This window comes from Gekko japonicus, unplaced genomic scaffold, assembly GCF_001447785.1.
Source record: "Gekko japonicus isolate JY-2015 unplaced genomic scaffold, Gekko_japonicus_V1.1 scaffold3673, whole genome shotgun sequence".
Classification (NCBI taxonomy): Eukaryota; Metazoa; Chordata; class Lepidosauria; order Squamata; family Gekkonidae; genus Gekko; species Gekko japonicus.
The window spans coordinates 143,989-156,003 of NW_015166542.1; the positions used below are offsets into that span (position 1 = coordinate 143,989).

The 12,015-nt window shown below is 57.6% G+C and overlaps 2 protein-coding genes across 2 annotated transcripts in view; one reads left to right on the forward strand and one right to left on the reverse strand.

Annotated features, from left to right (window-relative positions):
- The window catches only part of CTSA (cathepsin A), an 8,076-nt gene extending 1,540 nt beyond the window's left edge, over positions 1-6,536 (forward strand). Inside the window, exons 6-14 of the mRNA XM_015412322.1 lie at positions 865-956; positions 1,095-1,179; positions 1,351-1,442; positions 2,090-2,168; positions 2,691-2,839; positions 2,939-3,014; positions 3,126-3,215; positions 4,597-4,701; positions 6,019-6,536. Of these exons, the coding sequence (XP_015267808.1) occupies positions 865-956; positions 1,095-1,179; positions 1,351-1,442; positions 2,090-2,168; positions 2,691-2,839; positions 2,939-3,014; positions 3,126-3,215; positions 4,597-4,701; positions 6,019-6,102 (852 nt within the window). The 3' untranslated portion in view covers positions 6,103-6,536. The remainder of the gene's footprint in view (positions 1-864; positions 957-1,094; positions 1,180-1,350; positions 1,443-2,089; positions 2,169-2,690; positions 2,840-2,938; positions 3,015-3,125; positions 3,216-4,596; positions 4,702-6,018) is intronic.
- A 2,569-nt stretch (positions 6,537-9,105) lies between these two features.
- PLTP (phospholipid transfer protein) overlaps positions 9,106-12,015 on the reverse strand; it is a gene marked incomplete at its 5' end in the record, with an annotated part of 4,327 nt that continues 1,417 nt past the window's right edge. Inside the window, 5 exons of the mRNA XM_015412323.1 lie at positions 9,106-9,734; positions 10,512-10,588; positions 10,741-10,804; positions 10,938-10,980; positions 11,096-11,163. Of these exons, the coding sequence (XP_015267809.1) occupies positions 9,627-9,734; positions 10,512-10,588; positions 10,741-10,804; positions 10,938-10,980; positions 11,096-11,163 (360 nt within the window). The remainder of the gene's footprint in view (positions 9,735-10,511; positions 10,589-10,740; positions 10,805-10,937; positions 10,981-11,095; positions 11,164-12,015) is intronic.

Consider the following 12,015-nt stretch of genomic DNA (forward strand, 5'->3'; position numbering starts at 1 on the left):
CAGAGCCTCAGGGCTGCTTTTGGACGGGAACTGCGAGCCGTTTGGAGGAAGTGAACAGATTTCTTCCTGTCCCGAAGGTGTCAGGGGCGTGGCAAGAACCCTGAGAATAGGCAAAAGCACTTCCTGATCGTCTGGAATTCAGGGCCACAATAGATTCTTTCCTTTTTTGCGTGTGTGTGGTGGGGGAGGTTATTCTCTGTGGCTCTGCTGACCATGACTTGGCCTCATGCAGAGCCTGCCTACCTGCTGTGGGTTATGGAGTGAGACATGGAAGACCCACCCCAGTTTGGCCCCCCGGTGTGCATTTGTTCGTAGGATATTGATGTGGTATTTTTCTGCTGGAACCCTGGACTCAGAGTGGCTTTAGAAACGATTGAAGTCACAGGCAGCCAAAGATGAGGGCAGAATCACTCTATAAACGTCTCAGGACATCCATTGCTCACTCTCCTATTATTACAAAAATTAAGCTGGGGGAGGGGGGGGGGAGATACTGTAGCAGGAAAAAATACTGTCTAGCCAGTCTTGGAAGCCATGTAGGGTTGGCCTTGGTTAGTACTGAATGGGAGACCACCAGGGGATTCTGGGATAGAAACACAGAAACGGGCCATGGCAAAACCACCACTGAATGTCTCTTGCCTTGAAAACCCCATACGTGTGTGTGGGGGGGTGGGGTGGGGTCATCACGTGTCACGCATCAGGGAGGGGCCAGGCACCCCTGGCGTGGGGGAGGTGAGCCACAGAGGCCCTTATCTGTGATCTCCCAGATCAGTTGCACAAGAAGGCTCCGGCGAGATCGCAGGGTCCTTTGTGGGAGGGGGGTGGGGTGAGGGTCCCGTGCTGATACGGCTGTCCTGTGTTTGCCAGGGACTGGCGGTGGGGAACGGACTCTCCTGCTACGAAACCAACGACAACTCTCTGGTGTACTTTGCCTACTACCACGGCCTCCTGGGCACCAGGTGAGGGCCTGCTTTGCTGGGGGGGGGGGGGGGCAGTGGCACCTGAAGGAGGGGGGGCACGGTGCCATGGCGGCTGCCAGCTCCTGGGTGGGTGGCAGAGAATTGCACCCTGATGTGGCTGTCTCTCTCCCCCCGCAGGCTGTGGACAGACCTGCAGAAGTTCTGCTGCTCCCAGGGGAAATGCAACTTCCACGACAGCTCCAGTCTGAATTGCACTCTCTCTGTGAGTGTAGGGTAGCAGGCTTCAAGGGGGGGGGGCTCTCTTCCACTCCCCTGGGGCTTGGCCAGGCTCTTGCGTCCTGTGCCGTGGTGTGTGTTCAGTGGGGTGGGGTCTGTCCTGGCTCCCTGTGTTTGGGCTGGATCCCAGTATTCCATTTTTTGTGGCTGACTGCAGATGGTAGAGGTCATCCGCATCGTAGACGAGTCGGGCCTCAATATCTACAACCTCTATGCCCCGTGTGCCGGCGGAGTGCCCGGAAGCTACAGGTACGCCCAGCTGTCTGCCAGGTGCCTCCCTTGGGTGCGGTCTGAGTGACTGGGAGAGGAGACGACTGAGAGGGGACAGGATCAGCATCTTCAAGTACCTGAAGGGCTGTCCTATAGGGGAGGGTGCAGAGTTGTTTTCTGTTGCCCCAGAAGGTCGGACCAGGACCAACGGGTTGACATTAAATCAGAAGAGTTTTCGGCTCAACCTCAGGAAGGACTTCCTGACAGATAGAGTGGTTCCTCAGTGGAGCAGGCTTCCTTGGGAGGTGGAAGTTTTTGAACAGAGGCCAGATGGCCATCTGACAGCAATGCTGATTCTGTGAACGGAGGCAGATCAGGAGAAGGGAGGGCAGGAAGGGTTGCCTCAGGGCTTAGTTCCCGTGGCCCTTGCTTACACGCCATGTTGGGGTCAAGAAGCAATCCTGGAGGTCTTTTGTCATCTTCTGGGCCTGGAACAGGGGTCACTGCGGGTGTGGAGGGGGGGGGGAGGTGTTTGTGGATTTTCTTGCCTTGTGCAGGAGGTTGGACTAGATGACCCCGGAGGTCCCTTCCCAATCTGAACATCCTCAATGCTGGGTGGGTGGGTGGGAGGAGCAGAGCCCCACAGCCCAGGGTTGAGCTCAGGAGGTGTTTGGCTTTGCTTCCAGCTACCACGACGAAAAGCTGGTCACCCACGATCTGGGCAACAACTTCATAAGGCAGCCGATCCGTTACTCCTGGAGGCAGGTGAGAGCATGTCGAAGGGGTGTGTGTGTGTGTGTGTGGCTTTCCTGTCCTCCAGTGGGCACATGCCCACCCCTCCTGAGTATATAGGGGAGAAGGGCTTTGACAACTGGACCATGGAGTTGGGGGGTGGGCTGGGCTGAAAAGTGCAGGAGAGGCATTAGAAGGCCCTTTCCCTGTGGCAGAGCGCCCCGTCTCCAGGAGTGCCACCGTTCCTGTGATTTCTGAGAACCGGCCTCTGGTTGTGGAGCCGGGGGCCCCTTTGGCGGTTCCTGGCGGCCGTTCCCACGCCAGCGCTCCCATCCGTCGGCATCCAGGGCTCAACAAGGAGCCGGCTGCACCCGACAGGCGAGAGTTGGGAGGCCGGTGGCCAAGCCCGACCACGGGCTGTCTGCTCTCCCAGGTTTTCCCATCTGCGCACGCCTGGTTCTCCTTCTAAGCTTGGGCGAGGGCGACGGTGAGAAAGGGCAGGCTTGAAACCGAACGTAACTGCTGGACGCTCCTTCCCCCGCTCCTCTTTCCCAGAACCTGCTTGCGGTGCCCGTCGGCAAAAAGGGCGTGCGGCTGGACCCCCCCTGCACCAACACCACCGCTCCCTCCAACTACATGAATGACCAGCAGGTGCGCAGGGCCCTGCACATTGCTCAGGACGCCCCCGAGTGGGAGATGTGCAGGTGAGAGGCTGGGGCAGGCACAGGAGTGTGTGTGTGTGGGGGGGGGGGGCAGTGGCTTCAGAGGGCCTGACTCTGCTGCCTCCTCCTCCTTCCGTGCAGCTTTGCTGTGAGCCGGGGCTACAAGCGCATCTTCAGCAAGATGACTGACCAGTACCTGAAGCTGCTTGGCACCATGGTGAGGAGCCACCTCTGCCCAGGGTGGGATGGGGGGGGGGCTTGACTTCTGTGCCACAGGGGAGGGGGGCATTGGTTGGTTCTGCCACTCACTGGCCGAAATCTCCCACAGAAATACCGCATCTTGCTGTACAACGGGGACGTGGACATGGCCTGCAACTTCCTGGGGGACGAATGGTTCGTGAACTCCTTGGGCCAGAAGGTGGGCTTGTGCGGCTTTAACATAAGAACATAAGAGACGCCAATGTTGGATCAGGCCGATGGCCCATCCAGTCCAACACTCTGTGTCACACAGCGGCCAGAAATACCAGGTGCCATCAGGAGGTCCAGCAGTGGGGCCAGGACATTAGAAGCCCTCCCACTGTTGATCCCCCCAAGCACCAAGATGACAGAGCATCATGTGCCCCAGACCGAGAGCTCCTATCTATACCTTGTGGCTAATAGCCACTGATGGATCTCTGCTCCACATGCTTATCTAATTCCCTTTTGAAGCCGTCCATGTTTGTAGCCGCCACCACTTCCTGTGGCAGTTAATTCCATGTGTTAATCACTCATGCACGGGATTGGGCGGGGGAGAGCAGCGACTGCTGCCACTGCGCTTTTTAAGCAAGCCCCGATCTCCTTGTATTCGCAACTGTGTTGCTGAAGCTGCCTGGTTCTCGTGGAGGCTGCAAGACCCTGGTGAAGGCGAAGCTGCCGAAAGCAAGAGCTCCCCAGAGGGGTCGCGTCCCCACCTGCCTTCCTCTCTCTGAGCCCCTCTGCTGCTTCTCAACCCAGCACGAAGCTCTCGCCAGCCCCCTGAGGGTCTCTTGCCAAGGAGTGAACTAGTGTGCCTCACTCAAGTGCTCTCAATACCAAGTTAATCAGGGTGGGTGGGGCTGGCGAGGCTCAAGTTTCAGGCTGCTGCCCCTCGAGGGAGGGGGCCGAGACCACTCTGGAAATGGCAGCGTGGGTCTGATCTGGGCCCCAGAGTAGCTGCAGCCCTCGTAGAGTCTGTTAATTCTCAGCCTGCCGTGAGCGGCAGGAGGGGAGCCGCTCGCTCAGCCCTTTAGCAGATCTCACTGGAGGCGCACCGGGCCAGCCTTTCCGCACCCCTCTCCCGCCCTGCGTCTGGTTTCCCTTGGCCGGAAGGCCTGGTCTACAGAGGACCTGCTTTCTTGGGCAGCCGGTTCCTTAACTCAGAGGCATCTGCATAGCTAATCGGACACAGTCGTAGCCGGGTGATCTAAGGCTGGGGGGGGGGGGGGTGTTTGCCAGTTTGGTGGGGTTGGTTGGAGAGCCAGTTTGGTGTCGTGGCTTAAGTGTGCGGACTCTGATCTGGGAGAACCGGGTTTGAGTCCCCACTCCTCCACGTGCACCTGCTGATGTGACCTTGGGTCAGTCACAAGCTCTGGCACAGCTGTCCTTGAAAAAGAGCAGTTTCTCTCAAGAGCTCTCTCAGCCCCACCCACCTCACAGGGTGTCTGTCTGTTGTGGAGAGGGGGAGGGAAAGGAGTTTGTAAGCTGCTCTGGGATTCCCTTGGGTAGTGAAGGGTGGGGTATAAATCCAATCTCTTCTTCTCTTCTTCTTCTTTTCCCCCCAGGTGGAAGTCAGTCGTCGGCCCTGGATCTACACAGACGAGAGCGGGCAGGACCAGATTGGAGGCTTTGTGAAGGAGTTCACCGGCATCTCATTCCTCACTATCAAGGTAGCGGGGGCCTCTTTTGAGGGAGAGGGGGGATGCTGTGTGGCTGGAGCTCCCCATACGGTGTTGGAGCCCAGCAAAGGGTGGGGGGGGGGGGAGGGAGAGGACTGTGAATCCCCTTCCTTCCACGGAGGGTTGGAACAGATGACCTTTGGGGGTCCCTTCCAGCCCCAGGTTTCTCCCACACTCCCCCCCGCCAGGTGAGCTCGAAGTGAGTTGGTACTCCCGGCCTGTTCCCCATTCACCTTGATGGGATGAAAGGGTCGGGGGTGCTTTCTCTGACACGGGACGAGGGGCTTGAACCCCTCAGTAAACCTGATTTCATGGGCCCCAGACTCAGGGTGGCTTAATGGCAGAACTCCCTGCCACAAGACAGGCAGGCAGCATCTATTTGGATGGTTTGGGGCAAGATAAGGCACCCAAGTAGACCCCACGCTGCCTGTTCGTGGTGGTCGTTAAATGGACCCGCCACTGTCAGAAGCAGTCTAGGTGGTTGTTCTTGGAGCCAGGTGCCTTCCTTTGTGATCTTTTCCTCCTGTGAGGAAAGGCTGAAAGAGCCGGGTCTGTTTAGCCCGGAGAGGAGACGACTGAGAGGTGATAGGAGAACCATCTTCCAGTACTTGAAGGGCTGTCATGTAGAGGATGGTGCGGAGTTGTTTTCTGTGGCCCCAGAAGGCCGGAACCAGAACCAACGGGTTGAAATGAAACCAGAAGCATTTTCGGCTAAACATTAGGAAGAACATCCTGACAGGCAGAACGGGTTCCTCAGTGGAACAGGCTTCCTGGGGAGGTGGTGGGCTCCCCTTCTTGGGAGGTTTTCAGACAGAGGCTGGATGGCCATCTGACAGCAGTGCTGATTCTGTGAACTCGGGCAGATCACGAGAGGGAGGGCAGGAAGGGTTACGGCTTCAGTGCTTAGTTCTCGCGGTCCTTTCTGACACGCCCAGGGAAATGCTGATCGGCCCTTTGGGGTCAGGAAGCCATTGTTCTCCAGGCCGGTTTGGCCGGGGATCCGGGAGGGTTGAGGGGGAGCATTTTCTGGGAATGAAGGTGGGGGAGGGTGTGAATTTCCTGCATGGTGGATGGGGTTGGACTAGATGGCCCTTGAGGTCCCTTCCAGCTCTATGATTCTATTCCTCGGTAAGGAAGGGTGGAGGCAGACTTCTCGTTCTGACCCAGGTGGGCAGCTCTGCCGTCAGCGTGCAGGGCCCTGGAGGTCAGTCAGCCCAGGCCCGAGTGGAGGGGGGTGGGGGGCCCACTGAGGCGAGGAGTGCTCCGGAGTGGCTGTCCCGTGACTCTTCGTGCCCCCCTCTCTTGCAGGGTGCCGGCCATATGGTGCCCACGGACACCCCGCGAGCCGCCTTCAACATGTTTGACCGTTTTATCAACAAGAAGCCCTTCTAGCGTGCCCAGGGGTGCTTTGGCTTCACGTCTCCCTCCCCCCCCCAAGCGGGGCTGCTGCTGCTGTGATGGCAAAGTGTGGTGACTGCGAAGACCGGATCCTGCACTCCCACTCCCCAGCCGGGGCGGCCCTCTGCACTGACCCCGCCTCCGCCCCGCGGGCGTCCTGGGCTTCCCTGGTGGCCGGGGGGTGTCCGTGGCAGGGCGCCTCCCCCCCTGCTGCTTCTGCTGCACTGCCTCTGGGCAGGGGGAAGGGGCCTCCGCCGGGGGGGGAGGGGGGGCTTAGCCCGAGTTCTCAATCTCTCAAGACGATAAAGGAACCTGAATCGAAGGTTGAAGGGCAGCCTGGCTGGGCCAGGGTTTGACTGCACCCCCCCCCGTCTGCGGACCTCCGGTGGGGGTGTAAAGCATGCTAATTAAACCCTTTTCCTAAGGAACTGCAAGTCTGTGTCTCCTTCTTCCCGCATCAGAGGGTACCCCCCCCTTTCTCTAGGGCTGCCTGGTTGGGGGGGGCGGCGGCAGAGAGTGTGCATCTGTGGCCAGGGAAGGAAGAACCAGGCAAATCTAAAAAAGAGGAAGTTGCTGTGTTCCGGATTCCGTTCAGCCTGTGTGTGGGTGTAGGTGGGGGGAGGCTGCCTTGGTTCCAGGCCCCACTTAGCCAGGGGGAGGGGAGTGGTCGCTTCCTGGAGTGCCCCTTTCTTCTCTGCCTGTGGGACAGCCTCTCCACCTGCTGCGCTGAGTCAGGCTTCAGCCCCGAAGGTCGGTCTCTTCCCGTTTCAGACACCTCCAGGTGGGCAGCAGCAGCAGAACAGAGCTCAGGTCCAGTCAGGCCCCTTGACGGCCAACAAAGTTTAATTCTGGGCATCAGCGTTCTTCGAGAAGCGTTTGTGCGCACACGGAAGCTCGTGCCCAGATTTAAGCTTCCGTTCGTCTTAAAGGTGACAAAGGGCGATTCCACATTGGCTTTTCCCTCCGTTGTTTTACCAAACCCACGTTGGGACAGAAATCCCCCTCTGCATTGCATTGCAGGCCACTTTCACTTTCCGGTTTGGTGTCGTGGTTAAGGGCGCAGAGGACTCTAATCTGGGAGAGCCGGGTTTGATTCCCCACTCCTCCACTTGCACCTGGCAAGCCGTAGTTCTGACAACAGCTGTTCTTGAAAAAGAGCCATTTCTGTCAAGAGCTCTCTCAGCCCCACCTGCCACACAGGGTGTCTGTTGAGGGGAGGGGAAGGGAAAGGAGTTTGTAAGCCACTCTGAGACTCCTTTGGGGGTAGTAAAGGGTTGGGTATAAATCCAATCTCTTCTTCTTTGATCATCGGGTTTTTATGGTACCCTCCACACTGCATGCCACTTTCATTTTCTTTGATCACTGGGTTTAATGGTACCTTCTGTATTTGTGGTCTTTCAGGGATGACTCTGGCTTGGGAGCCACATGCGGCTCTTTCACACATATCCCCTCCCGGGTGGGGTGGAGGAGAACAGACAAAGAAAGCAACTTTAACTTTAAATGCATTCTCAAAAAAACCCCCTCCCCCAGCCCACAAGTATCATTGGATAAATAAATATCATTATCAATATCTGTTTTTACCCCTTTTGTTATTTTTGGCACTCTCATTTAATGTTTAATAAAAAGCAAATTTCCACATCTTCTAGTAAACGTACGTGTGTAATATTCATGTTTAGAGGCTCTCAAACATCAGATGTTTCTTCTGTGTGGCTTTTCCGTTAAGCAAGTTCTGCCCCAAGGGGTCTGGATGTGGTTTTGAGCTGCACCTTTGGTAAAACAATGGAGGGGAGAAGCCAACGCAGAATCGCCCGCTGGACTCTTACAAATTCTGTGACGTGCCAAAGGTGTGGCTGGCATTGGGGGGGGGGGCGGAGACACACAACTATATTATTTAGCTCCAAATTCATTAACTCGCAAGTGGAATACACTCTTGTCGTACATTTACTTACAGGGAAGTCCTTGGGTGGTCAAAGGCAGCTGTGGCGGAGGACCTTGTGTTCCCTCGCTCAGTGTTCGTGGGGCCTAATGGGGAAGCTGATAATGGGGGGGGAGGACAGAACCCACTACTCCCCCCAGCTCATAACCCTGCCAGAACTGTGGGGGAGGTGTGATACCTTCTTCCTTCTAGCACCACGGCTGGCCTGGGCAAGTTGTGTTCCGCATTCCATCGTGGGAAAGTGTGAGTCTTCCCAGAGAAGAGATGGGGGGATGCTCCTGCCCCTCTGAGCAGCACAACTGTGGAATGTGCCGTTGGTCACAAGCTGTCCCCCCTCCCACCAAGAGAGACTGGCTTGGCCCACCTGCAGGGAGGGAAGGGGTGCTGCCCTAGAGTCTGTATTGGCACACACACTGGGGGGGGGGGTCCCTCTTCAAAGAGTATGGGCCCTTTGCAGGGTCCTTGAAGCGCTGGGGCCTGGGCCACTCCCCCTGGGAGGACTCCCGCTGTCTCTGGCTGGCCTCACTCCTCCCTCCCATTTAACCAAACTCTATCCACGTCTGAGCCTACCTGTCAGGGGTGTGTGGAGCACAAAGCTCAGGCACTGGTGCTAATGCAGCTCTGTTGCATACCCCAGAAATCAGCAAATGCCGTGCTACAGATGTGCTTTTCACTTTTGAGGAAGCCTTGAGCTCACTCAGAGAGCCTTTTTGCAGCGTTCATTGGTGAAATTTGGATAAATATTTTGGTATTTGGCAACCTCGTGCTTGGAAATGCCTGTTGAACTCCCTGAGGAAGACCCTGAAATGGGAGGCTATCCGGACCTCTGTTGGAAGAAGACTGAGCACCTATTCAAAACAGGCTTAAAGGAGTCCTCCCTCTTAAAACTTTTGTACAATTAAGGAGGACTGGTATTAATAAAGGGGTTGTGCAATATCTTTTGTGGTACATAAAAAGATGATGCTTAGATGTTTGGATATATGATTCTATGTGTTAATGTTTATATGATAATATAATGGTGAATAATTTATAAGAAATATAGAGAAATAATATAAAAACGAAAAAATATACAAAAATTACTTGCGTTACTTTGTAATCGTCTGTAGCGCGGTATTTGCTGGTTTTCAGTATTTCCTACTTACTGTGGGTCCTGTTTTGGTTTTGTGCTGTTGCATACCCCGGCTGGCTGTCACAATGGGAAGAGGGGGGGTTCCACACCGTGGACGCTGGCTGCTCTCCCCCTCCACCCACCACCATTTGTGTCCACCTCCTAGTCCTTTGAGCAACATGGTAGAAGGAGGGGGTGGCCCACACCAAAAGCGGTAGTTCTGTGGTCTTTCTGCGCCTGGTCGGGACTTTTGCAAGTTCCTGAGAAAAATGCTCTCTGTGACGGCTTCCTCCCACTGCAGGTCTGAGCCCGCCCCCAGTCAGAGTGACCCCATGACCTCTACATTAGAGGAGACCTGTTTATTGGTGCTGCTTTCCAGCCTCCTTGGCCTTGGAACAGAGAGGAGCTGTCAGGATGGCGCAGGACTGGGGGGGGGGGCCCTGCCCTTCAGTAAAAAGCAAGTGGGGGGGGGACTCAGGCAGCCTGGGGGGTCGGCCTGGGGCCGGACGCTGCCCGGTACTTCTCGATGACTTCCTTCAGGCCTTTGGAGAAGTGGAGGTCTGCCTCGATGGTCAGGTAGCCCTGTGGAGGGAGGGAGGGACTGACCAATCTTGGTGCCCCCCCCGCTCCTTCCCACACTGACCCCCCAGTCCATTTTAGCTGTTGACCTGTCTGACCAGATAGACAAATCCAGCCAGGTGCACGTGGAGGAGGAGTGGGGAATCAAACCCGGTTCTCCCAGATTAGAGTCCACGCCCTTAACCACGACACCAAACTGGCTCTTTTTCAAGGACAGCTCTTGTCAGAACTTCGGCTTGCCCAAGGCCATCCAGCCAGGTGCAAGTGGAGGAGGAGTGGGGCATCAAACCCGGTTCTCCCAGATTAGAGTCTGTGCACTTAACCACAACACCAAACTGGAGAGATTGAATTTATACCCTGCCCTTCACTACCCAAAGGTGTCTCAGAGCGGCTGACAAACTCCTTCCCCTTCCCCTCCCCACAACAGACAGACACCCTGTGAGGTCGGTGGGGCTGAGAGAGCTCTTGACAGAAACGGCTCTTTTTCAAGGACAGCTCTGACAGAACTACGGCTTGCCCAAGGCCATCCAGCCAGGTGCAAGTGGAGGAGTGGGGAATCAAACCCGGTTCTCCCAGATTAGAGTCCGCGCACTCAACCATGACACCAAACTGGCTCTCTTATGATAACACCATATACTGTACAAGCTAAGCTTTTCACCCTTTTCCCAACTTTGTGGTGCCCCCTTTGGCCCTGGCGCCCTGAGCACCTGCTTCGTCTGCTTCGTGGTTCATCTGACCCTGAGAGACGGCACCAGCAGGACCAGCCCCCCCCCGACCTACCATGTGGTTGGTGACCACCTCCTTGGTGAAGTCCATGCCTTCGGGGAGGGGGACCTGGACGCCCTCCCACATCTTTTCTGCAGGGAGAGCAAGGAGGGGGGGAGAGGGCCCCCAGCCCGGTGTCAAGCGAGGGGCTTCCGCCTGGGCCCTTCCCGGGCTGTCTACCCAGTTCCACTCCCCCCCCCCCCCCCCCCCCCCCCCCCCCGGCCCTCGCGAAGCCGGCTCTTACCATTAATGAGGGGCATGATGGCCAACTGCAGCAGGGTCTTCAGGGGCCCTTGGAGCGGGATCAGCTGGAGGGAAATGGGGGGGGGAGAGCGGGTGGGTGAGAAGAGGGTGGCCAGCCGGGGGAAAGGGTCCCTTTTGCCCCCAGGGGTCTTCTCTGGGCAGCTCATGGGCGGCGCCCCTCTGGCTCCCGGCACTTACCGCCAGGGACTCCAGGGCCGACTGGTTGGAGGAGATCCGGAACCTAAAAGGGGCAGGGAGGAGGGAGGGAGGGGGACGTGAGCAGAGGCCGCCTCTGTCTGCTCCGCCCTCCGCTGCCCCCGCCGCCTCCCCCCCAGGCCAGGCCAGGCCTGCCCTACCTCCTCAGGTCCAGCTGGACCTGCAGGGCCTTCTTGCGCAGGGCCACCTTGGCGCTCAGCCGCGCGTCCTGCAAGGAGAGAGAGAGAGACAAAGGCCAGGAGTGCCTCCCACGGGGCTCCGCTTCCTCCCCCCCCCCCCCCCCCCCCCTAGCAATCCAAAACAGTCCAGTGGAGCCTGAGCGGTGGGTGTTGCCTTCTGACAACTTCCGGTGATGTCAGGGGGTGTGGCATATGCAAATAAATTATGCTAATAAGTTATGCTAATGAGCTCCTGCACCCCTTAGGGTCGGCCCTGGTCAGCACTCGGATGGGAGGCCACCAGGGGAGTCCAGGGTCGCTACGCAGAGGCAGGCGAGGGCAGACCCCCCCCCCTTCTTCCCTGACCTGGATCTCCCAGGCTAGCCTGGCCAAGTCAGCGCTTGGAAGCTAAGCAGGGCTGCCCCTGGTCCGTCTTTGGACGGGAGACCACGAAGGGAGCCGAGGGTGGCTACGCAGAGGCAGGCAACGGGGAGCCACCTCTGTTTGTGTCTTGCCCTGAGCTCGATGGCCCAGGCTGGCCCGATCTCATCAGAACTAGCCGAGCAGGGCCGGCCCTGGTTCGTACTTGGACGGGAGACCACCAGGGAAGTCCCAGGTGGCTACGCAGAGGCAGGCTGTTGGGCAAACCACCTCTCAAGGTCTCTGGCCTTGGCCTGGTCTTCTCAGGCCTTGGGAGCTGAGCAGGGCGGGCCGTGGTTAGTCTTTGGACGGGAGGCCTCCCAAGGAGCTCCAGGGTCGCTGGGCAGAGGCAGGTCTCCAGCCTTGGAAGCCTCCAGAGGGGGTGTCATCATGTGCACCCCACACACACACACACACACCAGAGAGAAGGGACTGCTGGCTCTGTGGGTGACCGGCGGGGGGGGGGGGGAGGAGTGCGCGCG